We start from the raw sequence: 23,151 nt of genomic DNA, 5'->3' as shown, positions 1-23,151 counted from the left end.
GTAGTCTCATTTGTTTATTTTTTCTTTTGTTTCCCTTGCCTGAATAGACACGGTATTTGACAAGATGCTGCCGAGACCGATGTCAAAGAGTGTACTGTCTATATTTTCTTCTAGGAGTTTTATGGTTTCAGGTCTTACCTTCAAGTCTTTAATCCATTTTGAGTTAATTTTTGTGTGTTCCACCTGCACATTTTTAATGTCATGATTTACTTTGCAATAAATGATGTTGGTGATAACTCTGCTTACATGCTGCTGCTTCTGAACTCCCAAAAGATAGGCTTTTGTTTTTTCACGATTCAGTTCCTGGGAATCAAGACCATCACTGCTGTAGCTTCCAGGAGCTAGGAGGTGCTGGGGATGACCTATGGTACCTGACTAGTTACAAATATTAAATCTCAAATGGGGTGGTGGTAATCAAAAGGAAGGAGAGTCAGAAGAGACATTGAGGAAAACATTTTTCTTGGATTTTCTTTCAAAGTAGCCCAAATAAGGAAGGGGTCTATTCTCTGGGTTTAAAGGAAAGGACTTCCCCAGCCTTATTTGAGCAAATAAGTTAGAAGCATAGTTTCCCTATCTTGGTAACTAAGGGCTGAAGAACATTCTACATCCATTTGACTTGATAATTATTTCCCCTTGAGAACACGATGCATCCCTTTTGTGTCTTTCAGAAAGTAAAACCTTTATATGTGCAGTCTAAAGTGAACTTGACAGATTCTGCATCTTCTGGAAGTGATCATCATGTATCTTTGGTAGGTAGATTATTTTTTCCCTATTAAATATTTGATCAGGTGATGTTACTCAACCTCAGCAATGAAAATTTTTGGTTTACCTGCAGATGGACAACAAGTACCTGGACATAGTCGGTGATCAGATATCCTTTCTGCCTTCACCAAAAGGTAAGAGTCTTTCTTGTTGGAAAAAAGGTTTACACACAGAATGGGTACTCAATCTAGATTAGCATTGCTTTTTTTTTTGTTGTCCTGAAGTGTTTCGCATTCTGGGCGAATGCAGGACTTTTTTCAGCCAATTTATAAAACCAATACATAGATATGCTGAATAAAAGAATGTTAATATGTATCTCTGAATATTTATCACTGCTAATTGAAAATGAGTTTAGTCATACTTCCAAACTAGAAACTATCTCAATTGGAATCCTCTTTCTTTTTTACTAAACTGCCAAGGAAGCTGAAGCTCTTGTTAAATTTCTGTTTTTCCAATTTAATAATTAGAAGAAAAGTGTGACTATTTCTAGCATACTTTATCTCCCATCGGTCTTTAGGGGGCTTAAATAGGACTCTCTTGGAACTGGAAGTACGTTTCGTCCATTAGTTTCTGTAAGTCTTTCGGAGACACTTGGGCTTCCTTTGCTCTAACAAACAAATTGGATTAATAAAATGTGACATTATTAGTTTGAGTTATTATTATTGATGATAACCAAAGGGTGTCGGTAATTTATTTTTCATGTCTGGGAATGTTTAAAAGTAGACTTTTATGGGCTCGGCTCAGTGGCCTAGTGGTTAAAGTTCTGCATGCTCTGCTTCGGCAGTCCTGGTTCGTGGGTTCAGATCCCGGGCATGGACCTACTCTACTCACCAGCCACGCTGTGGAGGTGTCCCACATGAATAAAAGTAGAGGAAGATTGGCACAGATGTTAGCTCAGGGAGAATCTTCCTCAAGCAAAAAGAAGAGGAGGATTGGCAACGGATGTTAGCTCAGGGCGAATCTTCCTCAGGAAAAAAAAAAAAAGTAGACTTTTGTACTGAATCTTTAAGCAAAGGAGAAGTATGTGATATGACTTTAAATCCTGGACCCTAATTTTAAAATCTACTTTTTGAAAACTAGATAACCTTCAGCGGAGAGGAACCTCTCATTGGGCCTCCATGCAATGGAGAGGCTTTTTCTGTAGTGCTCATATGTATAGGTAGTGTCTGTTCCAGAGGTGCCTGTCCTGGGTACAGAGGAATCTTTCAGCAATCCTAATGCTGGCTGCCTCCTAGGCTGGCACTTTGATTACAGTAACACCCGGACTGGACTCTATAGCATGCAGCTATTAGCTTAAAGAGCAGCAAGATCAGCCCTGAGCTAACATCCATGCTAATCCTCCTCTTTTTGCTAAGGAAGACCAGCTCTGAGGTAACATCTATTGTCACTCCTCCTCCTTTTTTTTTTCCCCAAAGCCCCAGTAGATAGTTGTATGTCACAGTTGCACATCCTTCTAGTTGCTGTATGTGGGACGCGGCCTCAGCATGGCCGGGGAAGCAGTATGTTGGTGCGCGCCCGGGATCCGAACCCGGGCCACCAGCAGTGGAGCACACACACTTAACCGCTAAGCCACGGGGCCAGCCCAGAGCAGCAACCTTTTAAAGGTATCAGCATTTATATAAGGGATTAGATCTGTTGAGTTGTTGGAACTTCCAACCCATACCGTAAGTTATTTCTAAAATATCATAATATATTAGGAGAAGAGAGATTCTCATGATTTATCTTAAAAAGATAGATTGTTGAATTTGGAGCCTGTGGTTAGCCTGACATTTTCATCAGAAAGTTTAATTAACAGCAGCATTCCATTGCCCAAAAAATTCAGTTGAGGATTTTGCCTCCAAAATTGATTTTCCCCAGCCAAGCAAACCATTTTTCAAAGGTCCATTTGACGTGATACAAATAAACTTTGATGGCCACCTGGAATATAAGGCAACCACAACTGAAATAAACATCACTCCCTTTCCTCAGTCCCGAAAATGCAAAATGTAGAGTTAGTACCACTCTGTCTACTGGAAATCCTCCTAAAATTCATTAGTCTGTTTTTTTGCCTTCCTAATAAAATTGAATGTAAAAGCTTTTTTATGATCCATAATTTTTCAGTAAGCTACAAAGCTTGTTGTTCTGAATGTTACCCTGTATTGCAGAGGAGGTGTAGGGAGCAATGTTCACACCAAAAACCTCTGGACGCATCCCTGAAATTTCTTTCTACTAAATCCGTCTTACAACTTTGACATGTCATCTTCTTCCCTCTGAAGGTAGCGAGGGGAAATAATCCAGCTAACATTTCCAGTTAACTGGGTGCTAGTTAATGCAAAATTTACCAGAAATAAATTTTTTATTTTGAATGAATAAAAACAAATAAATGAGTGCCAGAGTGAAAGCTGAGTTACAAATTTACTCATTTGGAGAGTAAAGGAATCTTCTTGTTAGAGGACAGTTGACAGCTGCTGGATGGTATTCACACTACACATTGAATGGGCCAAATGGTCTTCAGGAAACAAGTCACTCCAAGCTTCCCAGGTACTTCAGAAGGTTGAGTGGGCCCCTTCAGGCCCCTCGGAAATAGTTTAACACATTATTAGTATTTTCAAGCACTAATTCAAATATACATTATGAAAGAGCTGTTTAGTTATATAGTTAGTATGTACCTGATTTATAGATAAATTGTTATTACTTTATATAACATGGGGAGTTACTGTAACCTATCTGGTAACAGACTCCCAACCAAACTCTTTGAATTCACTGTTACGCTGAGTTCCATGTTTTAGAATATGCAACTAGAATATTAATATTTTAAATACCTATTGAATATTTATCCTCCCTGTTAACAGCATCCTCAGCGTTGCATCAAAGATTGAGGCTCTTAGTTGTACTTTCACACCACAGGATACTTTTAAAAATTATGTGTAGCTAACGTTTAGTGGGTGTAGGGACTATTCTAAATGTCTTTCACATTTTAGCTCTAATCCTCACAAAACCCTATGAGGTTGGCATTCTTGCTTTCCTCCAACCTACAGAGGAGACGGTTGGATACAGAGAGGTTTTGTAAGCTGCCAGGGGTACACCACAAGTAAGTGGAACAGCTGGATTCAAAATCTGGCAGTGTAGCCCCAGAGCTCAGGCTTGTCACCACTCAATTGTATTGACTCACACCAAGACTCATGCATGACAACGTGTTGTCCCATTCTCAGCAACACACAATGGGAAACGTGATGTAACAGAAAGGCTTTGGAAGGGACAGACTTGGGTTCCCATCTCTGTTCCAGCCACTTACTCACTGGGTGACCTCATCTCAATTCCCTCTGCTGTGTGAAATGGAGATGGTGACCCCACCTCGTACCTTTGTGATGAGGATTAAATGAGATAACATATATTATGTGCCTAACTAACCCCTATCCCTACCTTTCCTCCTGAGCTGTTGATATTATTTTATACAGTCTGCAAACCTACTTTTTAGCCCGCCGCATGAGAGCCATAATGTCCTCAGCAGTAGGCTAGTGATTTAAAAGAACTAGTTTCTCCTTTGATTCTTTAGTAACTAATTTTCTACCATGCAATAAGTATAAGAATAAAACTCATCTTTAGTATCAAAATATACAGTAGATATTTTGAAAAGAGTGAAATAAAACATAAAATATAATTTAAAACAATGTTATATCAGATGATATATCTTGCCTAAGCAGATTAAAAATGACCTTTTTTTTATGTTGCAAGTTTTAATCCAAAAAGTTCTAAAGCGAACAACAGAGAGTCACTCAGGCAATGTAGAAAAAGAGATAAATAGGTAAAAAGAGATAAATGAATCCTTGTTAATATAAGGGAATAATAAATGAGGTCCAATACTATCTGCAAATTTCAAAGCAGTTTTTTACGCAGTAGTAATTATCCCCAGAGAGCCCAGGTAACATTATTAATTTGTTTGCTACTTAACTGTGATAAAATTTGGGATCTGAGCTGCCCATTGTGTACTGTGCACTGCCACAGATTTTATGTACTCAAGAAGACCTTTCTCACAGTCCAGTAATTAGGTGCTATTGACATTGTAATCTTTGGAAATGTTCTTAATGAGCCCCAAAGACACAAATCTCATAGATAAAACCTCAAAGTAACAGTGACTCTTTAAGTGGCTTGTCGGTAAGAGAAAGCTCAAACATATATATCTGAGACACAAGAGAAACCCAAATTTAAACCTAGATTACATTGTGTTGTTCATTCTCTGAGACTTTTAGGAAAGAAACATCGAAGAGGTGATTTTAAAAGCTAGTAGAACAATCGCAATATATTTGAAATAACTTTAAAATCTTTCTTTTCACCGTTGGAAAATTTGGATCTGAAAACTATTTTTTTACCAAGTGTATTTTCCACCAACTTATAAAAATAAATATTAATTGAAAGTGGAGTTCAGTTGCCCCTGTTTTTGTTTTCAAAATAAAAATAATTTTAAAACTCACACAAGAAATTGGAACTTAGATAAAAGATAAAAAGGAAAAGAAATTTTAGGCTTTAGTATTGTTTTATATATTGTTTCCAGACTTCAACTATAATTAATATAATTTAGTAAGGTTTTCAAATTTATATTCAATGCTTATTTTATAATATTATTGCATATACTACATATATATAAACAGTATATAACATTGTTTAGCATATAACTAATAGCTATAAAATAGGTTAGAAGAAGGAATTAATGAATTATGAATTAAGTACAAGGACTAACCTGATTTACTAAATATGATGTATTAAGGGGTCTGTAAATGTTAATAATGTCACTGCCACCAACTCTTCTACTACCCTTATCGTCACTAATTACCTATTATTCAAATGGTACATTTCTAAGTTGTATATGTCATCCTTGTCTTTGAGATTTGAGCTGATTCTCAACTACTTTTTCTTAGGAATTTTCCTTGCTCCTTCTATCTATATTCTAGAGATATTTTCTACTCAAAGCATGGGATTTAGGATTATTAGATGATAAATTGAAGCCTGGAAGAGGAGCAGCCTGTCTCTTAGTATACTTTTCCAAACACAAGGAATTCTCAATGGCATAGAGAAGAGTCAAGATGACCAATTGGATTAGAGAATTAATCACAAAAATCAGAAGTTCTCTAACTGAAGCTCTGTCTATAGGTCAGACAGAGGGTTGAAAAATGAAAACGAAAGGTGGTCCATTCTTTGAAAATACGGTGTTCATTGTTGAAATCAATAAGCAGGCAAATCACTTTGAATTTGTAAGATCATAAAAATTTAGTAGAAAAAAATACTAATACATATTTAAAATATAGCTTATTAATTTATGGACTGTCTTGTATGAATTCAGTCTAGTAATGCTTTTAAGTATGTGTAGACAATGTTTCATTTAACAAATGCCACTAAGCATATTCCTAATTATGATGCAAATTGGTACTTAGAGCTCTCCAAAACGTGAAGCATGAGACAAGGATGCTTTCTGGTGTGCGTTCCGTTGTTGGACCATGAACTGCATTCCAGCAGCCTCCCTGGATCCTGTGGCCACTGATTTGATCTCAAACCTCAGTTTTCATCTTAACCTGCCCGATTGCTGCCCAGTTACTTAAGAGGCATTATAAGCCACATAAGCCTTTACGGTGGTATCAAAATATTGAGAAAGGGTTTAATTAATGTAGAGACATTGGATACTAATTTTTTAATTTAGGAATGTTTCTGAGAGCCAGCCTGGTGGCGTAGTGGTTAAGTTCACATTCTCCACTTCGTTAGCCTGGGGTTTGCTGGTTCAGATGGATCCTGGGCACGGACCTACGCATCGCTCATCGAGCCATGCTGTGGAGACATCCCACATACAAAACAGAGGAAGATTGGCATGGATGTTAGCTCAGGGACAATCTTCCTCACCAAAAAAAATATATATAATCATAATAATAAAGAAATAATCTTTAGGAAAAAAAATAATGTTTCTATTATGGAAATGGAAAAATGTTACAAGATATTGTGCATGGATTCATGCCAATTCATGGACATGTCAAGTGCACCCTTAGCTGAGCTGGAAATGACATCTTCATATGTGAAAGATACCATATGAATGATATCTTCTGTCCAACTGGAGGAACCCCAAGTTTGGAATTTTAGGGAATAAATTGAGATCAGAAAAGCGGGTATTTATAAATGTCAGTGTATAGAAATGTCACTGGACACCAATCCTCAGTCTCTCACATTCCTGGCTAGTTCAACTTCTTTATGTAGATTCCTCATCTTAAAAGCAACAATCACATGGAGAAAAGTAGGTCAGAGGAAGAAATGTGTTGTATGTTAAAGTCTACACCATGTAAGCTTGAGGTGACAAAAAGTTATAAAATAATTTCATTATTTGTATTTTCATATGATTAAGAATGCAACTGAGGAAGGGCTTAATTTCCTCACAGACATATTTAATGTAGAAACTATTTTTATTTTTATTATGAAATACTTCAAATATTCAGAAAACATGTTGAACACCACCTGGCTCTGTTAGATTTTGCCATTCTTGATTCAAAAAAGAAATAAAATAGTGAAGATGAGAGTTGAAGCCCCCTGATAACCATTTCCCTCCCTCCCTCCCCAGAGCTAACCACTGCCCTGATTTTAGCATCTGTCACTCTTGTATCTTTTATAGTGTTTCTATACACGCACACGCGCAATATATATAACATCATTTGGCACGTTTTGAAGCATTGTGTAAATGAGAGTGGAAGGTATGTATTCTTTTTCTCCCCATAAATGTTATGTTTTTGAAATTTAGTTACAGTATTTTGCTGTATGGAGCTTGGGTTCATTTATTTTACCTGTTATACAATATATTCCATTGTATGATATACTACAATATATTCATTCTCCTGTTGATGGGAATGTAGAGATTTTCAGTTTGTTGCAGTTGTAAACACAGCTGCTATAAACATCCCTGTGCATTTCTCACAGTCACATATGCAAGAGTTTCACTAGAGTAAATACCTAGGAATGGAGTTGTTGAGTTGAAGAGTATATACATCTTTAACTTTACTAGATGCTGTCAAGTTGTGCTACTAAATGACTACACTCATTTACACTTACACCAGTAGCTTATGAGTTTGTATTGTTCCATATTCTTACTAACACTTGAGGTTGCCACACTTTTTAATTTTTGCCAATCTGACAAGCATGAAATTATATCTCATTTTTTATTTGAAATTCCCTGGTAACTAGTGAAAATAACTTTTGTATGTTTATTGACCATTTTGGTTTCCTCTTCTGTGAATTACTTGTTACTAGCAGTTGACCATTTTTATATTATTTGGTTATTCTTCTTTTCCTTAATTGATGTACAGAGTTTTTATAAATTCTGGATATTAACCCTTTGTCACATATATGCTTTACAAATACCTTCTCACTGTCTGTGGTGTGTCTTTTAACTTTGCTTGTGATGTCTTTTGTTGAAACAAAGGTTTTTTTTTATTTTTATGTAGTTATATTTTTCAATCTTTTAATTTACGAATTGTTCCTTTTTCTTTTTTAGATAAGTTTTCCTACTCTGAGTTTATGAAGATAATCCTACATTGTCATCTACAAATATTACCAATTTGGTTTTCACGCTTAGGTGCTTTAAAGCATCATAATTTATTTTTGTGGATGACATGATTTTGGAGTCTAACTTTTTTGTTTCCATAGAATAGTGGATAATCCTGTCACCATTTTATCTTCCCAGCCCCTCCTGATTTGTAATGCTACCTCTGATGTATGCCACATATCCACACAAGTATGGACTTTTTCTAGGCTCTCATTCTGTATAATTGACCTATTTGTCTTTTCTGCTTTACTACCAAAGCATTTTAATAACTGTCGTTTTAAAATAAAACTTGATATCTGACACAGCAAGTCTCTCCATCTTGTTCTTCAAAATTATCTTAGCCCTTCTTGGTTCTTTTCTTTTCCATATGAATTTTTCATATGAATTTCATGTGAAAGAACTGTGCTATTTTGATTTAAAGATTGATCTGAAAGAGTTAACATTTTTATAACATTGAGTCCTCCCAGCTATGAATATGGTAAAACTTTCCATTGATTTGGAGATTCTTATATCTTCTTTACTAATGTTTTATAATATCTTCATAATGGTCTTGTACATCTTTTATTAGATTTATTCCTAAGTAACTTATAGGGATAACTAACTTATAGTTTTTGTTACTATTATAAATGGAATCTTTTTTCTATGACATATTCTAAATGTTCATTACTGTTGACTATCGGATTTTGTATCTTTGATCTTATGTCCTATACAAAGTTGCTGAACTCTACTGGTTCTAACAGCTTGTCTGAAAAGTCTCTTATTATTTCTATTTAGACAATCACATCGTCTATAATTTAAAGACTTGTCTCTTCCAATCTTTATGTACCTCTTATTTTTTCTTTTCTTATTGCACTGGCTAAGATTGTCAGTATCATGCTGAATACAGCAGCCAGTGGCACCCTTTTCTTGTTTTTCTCTTAATACGACAGTTTCTAAAGTGTCACCCTTGAGTATGATGTTCATTGTAGGTTTGTCATGGCTATTCTTTCTCAAGTCAATAGAGTTATCTTCTATTTGCAGGGGCTGAGTTTTTATACCAAATTGCTATTTTTTATCTCTACAGATTGAGCTAATAACTCTGATATTTCACCTTTTATATGTTAGTGTTGAAATACATTAATAAATTTTCTCATGTTGAATCATAGTTACATTTATTAATTTTTTGTGTACATAGATAACTTTAATTTTCCAATATTTTATTTAGGATTTTTCTTCTGAGTTTGGTCCATAAATTTTTCCCCTGAACTACCCTTATCTAATTTGAGTATAAAGGTTATACTAGACTCATAGAAAGAATTGGCTAGCTCTGCCTCTTCTATGAGACTGCTAAAGTCTATATAAAACAGGCATTATCTGTTCTTTAATGGTACAAAAAATTTATCTGTCAAACTGGCCTAGTGTCTTTTATGAAGGTGGGAGACATTTCTGAGTACTAAGTTAGTTTCTCTACTGGTTATTAGTTTTCTATTTTTTATTGAGTCAATTTCAGCAACATTTTTTTCTAGATAATTAAGCCATTTTATCTAGGTTTTCAAATACATTGAGATAAACTTGTTCATTGTATTCTCCTATGAATTCTACAACCGCTATAATTATGTCCTCTTTTTTGTCCCCAGTGTTGTTTTATATGTTTACCATTTGTTTGTTCTTAATCCTGCTAAAGTATTGTATAATTTTTAGTCTTTTCTAAAGTATTAATTTTTGGTTTGTTGATTGGCTCTACTATTTTTTGGTTTTCTGATTTAATTTATGTTTTCTCTATTATTTCCTTCTATTTTTGAAAGATTTTTCTGTTTTCTTCTCTAGTGTATTCATTTCTTTTCATTTTTACTATATTTTAATAAATGCCTTTATGACTCAAAAAAGTATTTTAGTTGTATCCCATAAATTTTGACATAAGGTACTTCAATTGTTGCTTAGTTCTAAATGTGTTGTTACCATTATGATTGCCTCTTTAACATGTGAGATTTTTAAACATGCTTTGTTGAGATTGCTTTACTTTTAATTAATGACTTCTAATTTAAGTGTATTTAAGTCAGAGAATGTGGTCTATAAGGCATTCATCCTTGGAAATCTGTACAGACTTCCCTTGTGAAGTACTTTGTAAATATTGCAAATGAACTTGAAAATGCTTTTTATTTTCTATTTTTTGAATGCAGAATTCTATATCTATTAGGTGATCTTATTAATTTGGTAGTTCAAATATTTTTTATTCTAATCTATTTTACGCTTATTTTTCTGAAAGAAGAATATAAAAATATTTCACTATGACTAAGAATTTATCAGTTTCTCTTAATAACTCTGTCCATTTCTGTTTAACGTATTTCAAGGCTATGTTAAATGCACTCTAACTTATTATTTTTTCTTGGTGAATCGTTGCATGCAATATTCCTCTTTATTCCTAGTAATTCTTTGATGCCTTAAATTCTATTGTATCTGATATAAATACCACTATAATAGCTTTCTTTTTATTAGTATTTGCATTGTATCTTTTATTCCATCATTTTATTTTCAATCTTTTTATGAGTCTTTATATTTGATTTTTCTCTTTTAAGCAACTTAAAACTGGGTCTTTTTTTTTTTTTTTTTTTTAGTTCTCTCTGATAATATCCACTTTTTGACAGATGAATTTATTCTGTTTTCAACAATTGTAATTACCAATAAATTCGGGCTTATTTCTACCATCTTTCTTTTGTATTTCCTGATATTTTGCTTTACTTCCTATCGTCTTCTTTCATGCTTTCTTTTGGATTAATATTTTCTATATTCCTTCACTTTTCCTTCTGCTAGTTTGAAAGCTACAAGCTCTATTTCTTTTATTTTAGTGTATATGTGTATGTTAAAAAGTTTTATTACTTGGATAATTTGTTTAATAAGGGCCTATTAATAGTAAATTCTGTTTGCCTTAATTTTTATTTCATTTTTGATGGTATTTTAGTGAGAAATGAAATTCTAGGTTGGCAGTTATTTTTTTCTCCACATTTTGTTATTATGCCATTGCCTTTGAGCCTGTGCCCAAGGCTATGTGAAGTCTGTTGTCAATGTGTTAATCATTTGTGCTCATTTTATGTTTTCTTTATGGTGACTTTTAAAGTTTAGTCTTTGTTCTTGATAGTCTGTAGTTTTACTATAATGTACTTAACAATGCATTTATCTTTATCAATATTCAGAGTACAATTTGGATCTGATGATTCATATCTTTTTTTACTTCTAGCAATTTCTAGGTTACTGACTTTTCAAATATTGCTGGTACAACATTCTCTACGTTATTTTCTTTTGAAGCACCTCTCAGTCTCTTCTCCATGCCTCTAACCTAAATTTTCTAATTTCTCTGTTTCTTTCTCTGTTGTGCATTTGGATGGATTCCTCAATATTACCTTTTCCAATTTTCTAATCCTCTCTTCACCTGTGCCAAATTTATCCCATGTTTTAGTGTTTCATTTAATGACTTTTTTATTTTCAAGACTTTTCATTGGTTCTTTTTCATAGCCAATAGTTCTTATTTTATTCTGCCCTGTTTTGTATCATAATTTTTCTTTTTTTTAATGGATACTATCAATTATTTCTTTGAACATACTAAGCACACACATTTTAAAATCTTTGTCAGACTGCCTCATCAACTTAAATTTATCTGGAGTGAATTCATGTCCTAACGGCTTATCTTGCTGTTGTCTTTTCCTAGCGTTCTATTCCTTTGTTTAGTTTGGAACTTTGGTTTACAGGCTCAAGCTTTCTCTCTCTCATTCATATTCTCTCTCTCTCTCGCCCTGAACAGTGTATTCCCTGAGTACATTTCTGTGACTGCTTCCACTTGTGTCAGTCTCAGCCCCGATCTACAATTCTTATAAGTTCGGGGGTGCCTGTTCTGCTGTGACATTAGGGTCTTGAAGCCCCCACGCCATTGGGTGGCTTGGCTCACTTCCTCCGTGTGAAGTAATTTTTCACCTTTCAGCCTCCATAAGCCCATAGCGTTCTATAAAGCCATAGTCCCAGGTTATAAACTGTCTTTTTTCCCCTCAATTTCCTTTCATTCAAGCTTCCAGCTTCAAGGAGTGAATTTGTTCTTTCACCCAACGTGGAGCACATTTAGCCTCTGTTACCCAAAAGGAGCTTTATTCTTGGCTATCAGTATGAATTTCTGCAGCTGGAACCAAACAGGCCTGTGGTTTCAGCCAGTGTATTAGTTTTCTAAGGCTGTCGTTAACAAAGTCCAACAAACTTGGACTTAAACTACAACAATTTATTGTCTCACAACTCTGGAGGCTAAGAGTTTGAAATCAAGATGTCGGCAGGGTTGGTTCCCTCTGATAACTGTGTGGAAGAACGTGTTCCAGGCCTCTCTCTGAGCTTCTGGTCCCTCCGGTGTTCCTTTGCTTGTAGATGGTGATCTCCCTGTGTCTTCACATCGTCTTCCCTCTGTGTGTGTCTGCATCTGTGTCCAAATTTCCCCTTTTTATGAGAACACAGACATATTGGATTAGGGCCTACCCTAATGACCTCATGTTAGCTTGATCATCTGCAAAGACCCTATTTCCAAATGAGGTCACATTCACGGGTACTGAGAGTTAGGACTTCAACATCTTTTGAGGGGACACGATTCAGTCCATAACAGCTTGGCTCATTACTTCTCATTTCTTTACCAGAGAAATGTTTACCTTGTTTTTCCCAGTATGTCTTTTTGTTTTTTAATGTTTACATTTTATTTATCCTGGCCATATGGTGTGCTAAATTGTGAATTCACTACACCATTGTACTTCCTCTTCCCCCCACCAAAAAGTCTTGTGTGTTCAAACCAGGGTTGAACCAAATGTCTAGAACTTCATGTTTCTAGACCAAAGACACTTCATCTGATTGCAGCCTTACCTTATGTGTACAATCTTTTCTAAGAACACTTTACCTTTGTAAACAATGGCCACAGTTATCATCATTTTATGCATCAAAAGCATATGTTAAATATCTACCAATATCTACCATTTTTTTTAAAAAAAAGAACATTTTAAAAGTCTCTGTTGCATCTTAGTAAAAGTCCTTTCCCTGGTGTTCTGTCTGTGAAACAGGCAATAAGTTACCTTTTCAGGAAAAGGATGTGTTATGGGTTGAACTGTGTCCCCTCCCCCCAAAAGATGTGTTGAAACCCTAACCCCCAATTCCTGCGAATGCGATCTTCTAGGGTCTTTGCAGATGTAATCAAGTTAAGATGCTGTCATTACGGTGGGCCCTAATTCAACATGACTGGTGTCCTTATAAGAAGAGGGAAATTTGGAGGCAGAGACACACAGGGAGAATGCCACGTAACGACAGAGACAGAGATTGGAGTGATGCATCTGCAAGTCAAGGAACACCTAGGATCTACAGCCACCACCAGACATTAGGAAGAGGCAGGAATGATTCTACCCAGTCTGAGAGGGAGCGTAGTCCTGTCAGCACCTTGATATCAGACTTCCAGCCTCCAGAACTGTAAAAGAATAACTGTGTAGTTTTAAGCCACCTAGTTTATGTTACTTTGTCACAGCAGCCCTAGGAAGCTAATAGAGGATGGCCATTTACTAACTTCCATGACGTCCACATTAAATGGACACAGCCACCGTCCCACATGAGTCCAGTGACCTTATGTTTCCAGTTTGCATTACATCTTAGGGTAAGGGGTTCTGCCATTTACCTCCCACGTAAAGGAGACATTTCCCCTTGATTGATTAGAAAGCTACTTCTTCCAAGCTTCAAAGTATGGTCTAGCGTTGAGGAATCAAATGTGACTAGGCTTGTGTATAAATGTGCCTGCCACTTCCACGGCAGTCAGTAAGTGAGCAATAAATGTCTGATAAAACTGAATCTGAAGTTCGCTCCACTCAGATTCATAATTTTATGAACTTAGGCTACAACCTGACGATATCCCTATTTGCCCTCAGACTAGAGTTCCGCCATGTCCCAATGCCCTCTTCCTATAAACACGTCCATGCCTCCTTTTCTTACTCTTTCCTTCCCTTCCTCTTCGAGCAAGCGCCCTCTTGTCCTTCTTATCTTTAATGTTAGCCCTCCAGAGAGAATGGGAACCGGCACTCTCCCCTTCTCTAGCTCCAGGTTACTCCACCTGCCTTCTGGCTTTCCGTCTCACTGACATAGCTCTTCCCTAGGTCACCAGAATTGTTCAAATAATTTCCAGTTCTCCTTTCACTTGACTGCACTCCCGCGTTTCGTTACTAATGAGCCTCCCTTTGAAATGCCTCCCATTTCAAGCCACCATTCTCGAAATGCTCTCCTCTCGACTTTCAAGACACCAAGCTGTTCTAGTTCTCCTCCTACTTCTCAGAGCATCCTTCTCAGTCTCTCCTGGTTACTCAATTCTGCCCCCACTTTGAGTCTTAAGTGTTGGAGTTGCTAAGAATTTCATTCCTTGGTTCGCTTTTACACATTTTGTTATTAATCCTTCAATAGATGTCTATGGCTTTCAGGATAAAACCAAGTTCTTCAGTTTAACATATAAGACCATTCGTCACCCTTGCCTCTCCCCACATGAGCTCTCTAATCTAGTTGTAACAAATGACTTGCTGTCCCCTGCTATTTCATGCTATTCCATGCTTCTGTGCCTTTATACATGCCTTCAGCTAGGTGGTAGGTCTTCTGCCTGGTCTTGCTGCAGCTCACTCATATTCTATGGTTAGTCGGCCATTGATGGCCTCATGCTGGCTGTCTGCTAGGGTGACAGGGGCAACCACACTTGTGTTTCTCATCATTGAGCAGGCTAACCCAGTCTTGCTTTCATGATGGCCTCGGGGTTCTCAAGAGCAGCAGAAGAGAGCAAGCTCCAGTGAACAACAACTGGTCAAGTCTCTGCTGGCACCACATTTGCTCCTGTCCCATTGGTCTGAGCAAGTCTGATGACCAAGACCAGAGTCAATGTGGGAGGGAACTGCAAAGGCTGTGGATCCCAAAGGCCACACTACTTAACCTTCTAAATTTCACCTTCTCTTTGTTAATCCATTCATCCATTCATTCCACGACTTTATGAACACCTACTATAAGCAAAGCCCTGGGCTAGGCGCTGAGGATGCAAAGAGTCTTCTCAGCACCTGCAATTTATGCTCGAAGACCAGCACATTCAATAAAAGTAATACCAGGATTTACAGGGGTCCCATGAAGTTGGGTGGGCCTGAGAAGCCCTCTCTGCATTCTTTACCACATCTGCAGAAATTGCTACCTTGTTCCTCAGGATTATCTATTAATAGGCTTTTCCTCCATAAGGATAATAAAAAACCAAAATATAGAAATAAGATTTAAAATATTTTCAGTGTGTATATTTTAAAAATTATAATTGAAAAATCACTATATTTCTTTTGGTAACCTATAAATTCAAGCATGAGATTGTGTGAAAATAGCATTCCCATTAAATATCTAAATGTCAAAGGTACAGTAGAGGAGCAGTTAATTTTAATCCTTAGGCCCCAAGTTATTTGCTTGTTTATAGAAACAACTGCTTATAACTTCAAATTTATACTTGTGCAAATTACATGGACTAAAAGTCCAAATGAAAATCCCTTTAAAAATAACTATCTAAAGCTTCCATATTAACTATATTTATTTTTCCCTAGGATTAGGACAGACAGATTGCATTGGGAGCCCAGTCTTTCATAAAGAGGGGGGAGGGTAATAGGGTTGGGCCTTCATTTTCTCACAAAAGGCACAATGTGAAGCCCATCTGTGAACATTGCATAATTTGTTATGTTCTACAAAGAGGTGGGTTTTTGTTACACACATACCAAAGCTATTTGGTACTGTTTCACCAATGATCTCTATTCAGGTCCAGAAAAGAAACTGGCCTCCGAAGAGTGAAAGGAAAATAAATTTTTCTTTAAAAATTAGATACAGATTATCACTTCAAAATGCGGGAGGGAATTTTACAAGTAAGGGTGCGCTGATTAGCTTTCCAATGGACAGCCAGTCCTTTATGAAACACATACTAGCTGTGGTCAACTGTGACCAATGTGGTTTATTACTCTCCAGAAGAGCTGAACTGAGATTACCCATCTAATTTAATTGAGAAATGTTGAGTGAACTTGAACTGTTTTATGGACATGAATGACCAGAGAATTTATTTGATAAGACATTAAAGGCTGAATGTGGTAACTGTCTCTTTGATGGTTCCATACAGTCATTTCTTTAGTTCATTAACATGTCTTTCATATCTTTTTGTGATTACTCTTCTGGTGATTACCTGAACGGCCTAAATGAAAAAGGAAAGAAAAGTTTCTGTACAACATCATTACAAAAAATTAGAAACCTTACCTTTATTGGTAAATATTCATGACAGTTTTTATGTAGTTCAATCTTTAAAAAGAGACATCAGTTTTCAAAGAAAGGAAATTAACAGTAATTAAATTGTGGAAAAATTAATAAATTCACTGTTTTTTCTTGTAATAGTTTCTAAATTATTTTTAAATATTGTCTTCTGATTTCATTAAGAAAAAGAAGACATCAGGAAGTTGACATGTTATTCACCAATCCCTTTGCATTTCCTTGTAAACTGGGCAGTGTGAGCTATCACTGGTGGCATCTCAATGAAACATTTATGGTGACTTTATCAATAGTATAACACACAAGGTGACAGCGGATGATAAAGTGCTTGCTTTTCATATGTGTGCTAACATTTAAGATAAAGTCTGCTGTATTCCCATTGACTAATGCTAAGGTATAATTTATATGTATGCATCGTTCTTTTACTGTATTTAAATATTATACCTTTTAAACTATTCACAGAAACTCAGAGATAGAAACTCTAAGAATAAATTACAAAATCACTCTTCATGTTACTAGTGACTCTTTAAATGGAATTTTTCATTGAAACTTTGTCATTAAAATAGAAAGGCCCTTTGGTTGTGCCCATACAAGCATAATAAATTGTATATGGTTGTGATACTGAATGACTCTTGCCCATATGCTGCACTGCAAAGCTACATGAATGAGGCATTTACCAAATCAGGCCCACCACATTAAACAGAAAAACAATCTTTATTCATGGTAACTTATCAGTTTCAATTAATCAACCTTAACAATGGAAATTCTGATGTGTTCAAGCAACTTGAAAGCAATAGGTCATCTCCAGGGCAGCCATGTTGTGTCTTTGTGCCTAAAGTTTCAAACAAAGCAACATCTCCAATAAATATACATACATATACATATATACATGTGCATATATATACATACCAATGGACGGCTACAGCTATGCCACGTGATGCTGATAAAAATGCATGTTTGTTGTTTATGATTTTTATCATAGCAAATGTAATTGTTTTCCTTCAAGTATTACTTTTTGAGCTCTGCAAGTTTAAACAAAAGGAAAGAAATTTCCATTGGATGACCATCCTTTCAGTTTCTGTGCTGCTATGTGAATAGCATTGTGCAAACCATTCCAATGGTTTTGAAAAGGGGTAACCATTGGTTTGATTTGGTTACACGGTTTAGTAAAGAGCTCCCTCCCACTGCCTTAGGGTCTGTGAAAGGTCTGTGACCTGTTTAGAACTGCCAAGTGAAGTGTCATGTCGCCCCTCCCAAATGGGAGTATCTGCATTCATTTGATCAGTATAAAAAATGATTGGGGATGGCGAGATCAGTGCTTTTGAATTGCAATTTATAGCAGTTTACAAAAATGCACATTGTTGGAAAAGAAAACATGGAAGTGTTTCTTTCTAAATTGCATTACCTGTGAAATGTCATTAGTCTTTTAAGGATACTTACATCCTTTTTATTATTATTATTTAGGAGACATTACAACTAAGGAAAACCAGAATTTTGTTGCATTATGATTTTTTAACCTATACTTTTGTTTTGATAGCGGAATTTAAGGAAAACAATGTGAATTCTTAAGATAAACATAATTTGTTATCATTTCCATTTATTAATTCTCTAAGATAGTCTTTGCTAATCAGTTTCATTAGCAGAAGATTTCCAATTATCTTTCCCAGATTATAGAGGAGATTCATTTGTTGGTAAATGCCTTGGCTGCTAATTTCTAATAGTGAGTTTGAAATCACAGGCATACTTAATTCTACCAGGTTTCCATTATTCCTTCAACATTTTACTAGTGAAACTTCTCTGTCTGACGAATACTTTCTAAATTACAGTACCCATAGACTCACCTACGTGTATGCACAGTTTCATAAAAGGAAATGTTATTTGTTTTGCATTAAATGTGTAAAAGAATACATGAACTTTATCCAAAAAGTTGACGTAGGCTGCTCAAGTTCTTAAAGGCTTAATGCAGACACCTAGGTCTCTAGGGCGCAGTAAACAATGCCCTTTATGCTATATTCAGGAATCTTCAAAACTCCATCTCTTCACCTTAGGTGGTGGGGAATTGGACATTATTTTGAAGAATTCTTTGTTTACTAAGAACAGTTACCTCAAGCAAAGGGCCTAAGAACTTCCCAGGTTCATACTTGACTGAAAAAAGAAAGGCACCACTTCAGAAAAGACTTGACCCAGATAGACTCGCTGGCACTCCACTTTGAACCTCCCAACCATTGAAAGCCGAGGTTGTCATGTTGTTATCTTTGTTCGTGCTAAGCCTTGGAATGACAGCCTGGCTCTGTGTCCCCCTCTCCCACTGCCCAGGCTGTAAGTGTCCACATTGACACCTACCGGTGACCACAGGCTGCAATTCTTTGTCGCCTTCTCCACGCTCCTGGGTTTCAGTAGGATTAGCTCAGGGCCTTTGTTCCTCTTCAAAGCTGGAACATCACATCCCATGTTGTGGCTTTCCTGTCCCAGACCCCCAACACTTTCCTCACAATTTACACACCAGGTAAATGTCCCTCCCTATGGAGCAGAGAGCCCAGCCTGGGGGGCAGGGCACCACCTCCCCATTCCCCAACTTCAGAATCCTTGCCAATTTGGTTTTTTTCCCTCTCATTTATAATTTGCTATTTCATATGGGGGGAAGATTGAAAATGCAAATGGAAATTTAAATCTTAGTTAGATTTCTGGACCCAAACACAAAACAACCTCTCCTTGTTTTAATACTCTTACAATGGCGCCTAATTCTAGTGAGGGAACTTGCAGCAGAAGGTGATTCACTGGCTTAGGCACCTAAGACCATTTCTACAGTCTGGGGCAGCAGGAGAACTCTCTCCAAGGAAAACTTGGCTGACACACGTTATTTCGAAGGTCAAGGAGGGTCTGACAGCCTGATCTCCCCACCCCAACCCCACTTATCCAGGTCACTGAAGAGGCTCCCCAGCTGGGGCCAGGCCTGGGAGGACCCACTAAAAGTGGTGCAAAGAGCTAAGGGTGAGGAGTGGGGAGTGGTTGATGTATATAGTACGTAAAACAAATTTCACGTCTGTTCCTCTTTCCATATTTTTAGTGAGGTTGTCAGGAGCCCTGGAGGAACAGCCTTTGGAGAAGCCATCGAAACCCCAGAACACCCCAGTGAACGACATGGATGCTACTGGGTAACGGGGCAGAACACTGGGCTGCGCAGAGCGGGACCACAGAAAGAGGGCCCTCACCATCCTGGCGTGGGGCCTGCCTCCCTGGCGAGGGGTACCATCGCCAAGGCGTTTCTAAAATAACTGTTCCGTCTCTCCGGGTGATGTACGCGAAGCGCGCGCTCTGCGCGCACCTTTCCAAGCCTTTAAGGAAACCGCTCGCTGGTGCTGGGTGAGCGGGGCGCACGGATTCTGAGAGGCCGCCAAATCCATTCCCGCGTTGCCCGGGCTCAGAGATGTGCCCCAGCGCCTTAGGACGGGAAGGAACGAACCTCAATTAAAGTTTGAGGCACTAAACTCGTGTCACTCCCTCTCTAAGCCATCCAGTCTCTCTCTAACACGAAATCAAACTGATTTGCCTCCTCCTCGCCCGCCAACTAATCTCCATGAAGGAGAACCGTAAAACCTCAAAGGGGATTTTAAATTTCCTTTAGGGAGGTCCACTCTTATGTGACATCAGCACAGGGCTCTTAGCCGTTTCTTAAAAGCAGTAAACAATTCTTTAGTAAGTGGGGAAACTCTAGAGTTCTGTGTCCCGGTAAGTATCGAGATCAAGACTCACGTATCTATTCTTTCCGGAATGTCAGGTACCATTTACTGAAAGATTGGTTTGCTTTCTTCTGTGCGTAATGTTCAACTTGGTCCTTTCTGTTCCCCTAACTACAAGTTAGGCCCAATCTGTAGCCCAGTTTCAGGATCCTAGGCTCTGGATTACAGATTTCTAAAGCTATTTATTAAGTCTCAAGAAATATATTTGTGGTAGCTGTCACATAAAGCTGATAGACTCTGGCGCAAAAGAAAGCTAGAGAGGCGATTTATTTGTGCGTAAAAGGCACTAGGTTTAATTGGAGAGAGACTTGTTATTTTCAACCCAAATACATGGGGTGGCATAGCGCCGTGGAGCATTATTCGAGCTTCATCTACTATGCACTATATGCCACCGTCTCCAAAGCAGTGTTGCCCTAGAAACTTGTTTTAAATCTGCTGCTATATATCAACACCTTGTTTTAGCAGTCCTTGGCTGAATTACAGTTACACAGTTTGGCGCTTCTTTCAAATTTCCTCCCATCAGTTTAGCTAAAGAAAGGAATTTTTCTCCTTTAGAAATGAATTGGCTTAATTAGTAAGTAGATTAATGGCAATTGCTGGTGAGTTGGTTTCCAGCAGAGTTTCACCAGAGAGGGTTAATCGGAGTCAGGTCTGGAATCTTTCCCAGAACTGGCTGCCAGCCATTTCCACCAACCAGTCAACCCTACAAGAAACAGAGGAAATGAAATAGAATTTATATTCTGTGTGCTATTATCCTGGACGGAAATTCCTTGGAAGCATCCTTCTGGTTGGGTGCAGTACAGCCTGTTTCATTTCCCAATTTTCACAGAAACCTTGAAAGGTTTCACCTTCAAGATTTATCTGGGTACCAAAGCAGAATTTCAAATGGCACAATGAGCCTCCCCACAGAACAAGAGGGTGCACTGGACATGCCTGAGGCTCTGGTCAATTTCAGGTTTACAGAGTTGCAAAGATCTCCAAGTCCCGCCCTAAATCTGTTATCTACCAGAAGCCTTAAAAAAATGTTTAGTTGTATGTTTTGCAGTCTTTTCACTTATTTTTTCCAGAGCAATAAAAATGCATTCATCGTTTAACTTGCAGCTGCATTAGTCTTGCAAAAAAAAAAAATCCCTGCTGAGAAATGCATATAATAGGAAAAACAGATCGGCTGGACAGCAGTGTAATTAATGCCAGAAAGGGCTGAGGCCGGTTTCATAGTTTGTCTTTTGAGGATATCAAGACGAGACCTGGTGAAAAATGACGCACACTTTAGCATTTCAGAAAGCTGGCAACTGGCAGCGCTTTTCCTTCTTTCTTTGACTTTCTGCCTTGGAACAAAGAGGTCGGCAGAACTAGCTAGGTTGTAATGAGTTCTATGTCCCTAGCACATTAAGTGCATCATGGAAACATATTGTATCGAAATAGTTTGGAGGAGAATACTGGGGATGAAAGAGAATGGGTGCTTTGATCAGCTCCCTGGGGTCCTTAGCGCGCACAGACTGACTTGCAAGGAGTTATTCAGCTCCAGCTAGACACACTTACAACACCATTCAAAGAAATTTGCATATCTGTAATTTATCACATTGGTCCAGAACATTTTCGCAAGGTAAATAAAACTTGGCTGAATAAAAGAAATCAATCATCTCAGATATAGAGGAAACTGTGAAGCCAGTCTTTCCATTAAAAACATAAATAAATATGTCCATAAAACATGACGATTTAGAGGCTGACTTTATTTTAAAGTGTCCTTAGAGCAACAGGTTATGCGTTGACAAAGACAAGAGTGGCCACAATTTCTTTGCACTTCTACTTTAGGGGAATGTATTTGCAGCTTCCCACTGGAATAAAGACAGAATGCTGAATGAGATGCGTGTGGCTCTAACCAGCTTGCGACATGCAGAGAAAAATTAGTACACACTTTGAGGAGACGTGAAAGACGGCTTAATCTCCTTGGCACTTAGTCTGCAAGTGCTAAGGTTAGATCTCATTTCTTCTCCTATTGATTTCATGGCCAAGCTCTGGTTGCTGAATTTAGAAGCTGGAGAGGATGAAATGTCCCGACACTCAGTCAATAGGAAACTTGCTTTGGAATGCCCCATGAGAACAAGTGAAAATTTAACAGGCAGGCATTGTTCGGAGTTTTTAAACAACCCAGTTAAACAGCAAACAAGAATCTTCAACTTGACCTTGGAAAAGGCTGTGTGCCTGCAGATAATCTATCAAACAACTCTGGATGACAATGATATATTTCAAAGTATTGTCAGATGAAAAGATTGATAATTTGCTGCTGCAAAGAGAGAACTTTGGAAACAGGCAACAGGCAATTTAGCGCGTTGCCTCTGCCGCCTCATCCCCACCCCTCCACTGCCGGCCTTGGGGCGAACTCAGTGGAAGAGGGCCAGTAAATCAGCACTGTAATATTTCTTAAGGGGCACAGAAAAGCTGTGAACAGTACTTCTCATATTAAACGCAATATTTCTTTGGTCTCGTGGGGAACAAAAGTCATAGCAAGACGTCTTTATGGCTAATTCAGTCAAAGGCACATCTCGGTTCCCCCGGCAGAAAGGTCAGTGTCGTTGTGTTTGGTCCACCGAGGGGGTGTTTTCACACTGAAAACTAAGCCAGCTGTCCCTGTCAGACCCTCGCCATTGGGGAGCACGCACTAGCCATGGTTATTAGGCACATTCTACACCTGCAAAATATACCGATTTCCAAGACTTTTCAAGACCCCCCCCTCCCCGTTCTCATGCCCCCTCCTCTTTCGTCTACTAAACTTTGACAACACAATTCAGGCCCTGGATGAAAGCC

The 23,151-nt window shown here is 37.7% G+C and overlaps 1 protein-coding gene across 1 annotated transcript in view; it reads left to right on the top strand.

Moving 5' to 3' along the window:
- C36H10orf67 (chromosome 36 C10orf67 homolog) overlaps positions 1–20,079 on the top strand; it is a 163,030-nt gene extending 142,951 nt beyond the window's left edge. The window contains 3 exon segments of the mRNA XM_058532821.1: positions 669–749; positions 836–896; positions 19,671–20,079. Of these exon segments, the coding sequence (XP_058388804.1) occupies positions 669–749; positions 836–896; positions 19,671–19,762 (234 nt within the window). The 3' untranslated portion in view covers positions 19,763–20,079.
- The last annotated feature ends 3,072 nt before the right edge of the window (positions 20,080–23,151 follow it).

This window comes from Diceros bicornis, chromosome 36, assembly GCF_020826845.1.
Source record: "Diceros bicornis minor isolate mBicDic1 chromosome 36, mDicBic1.mat.cur, whole genome shotgun sequence".
NCBI classification, from domain to species: Eukaryota; Metazoa; Chordata; class Mammalia; order Perissodactyla; family Rhinocerotidae; genus Diceros; species Diceros bicornis.
This window is presented reverse-complemented; position numbering and strand designations above follow the sequence as displayed.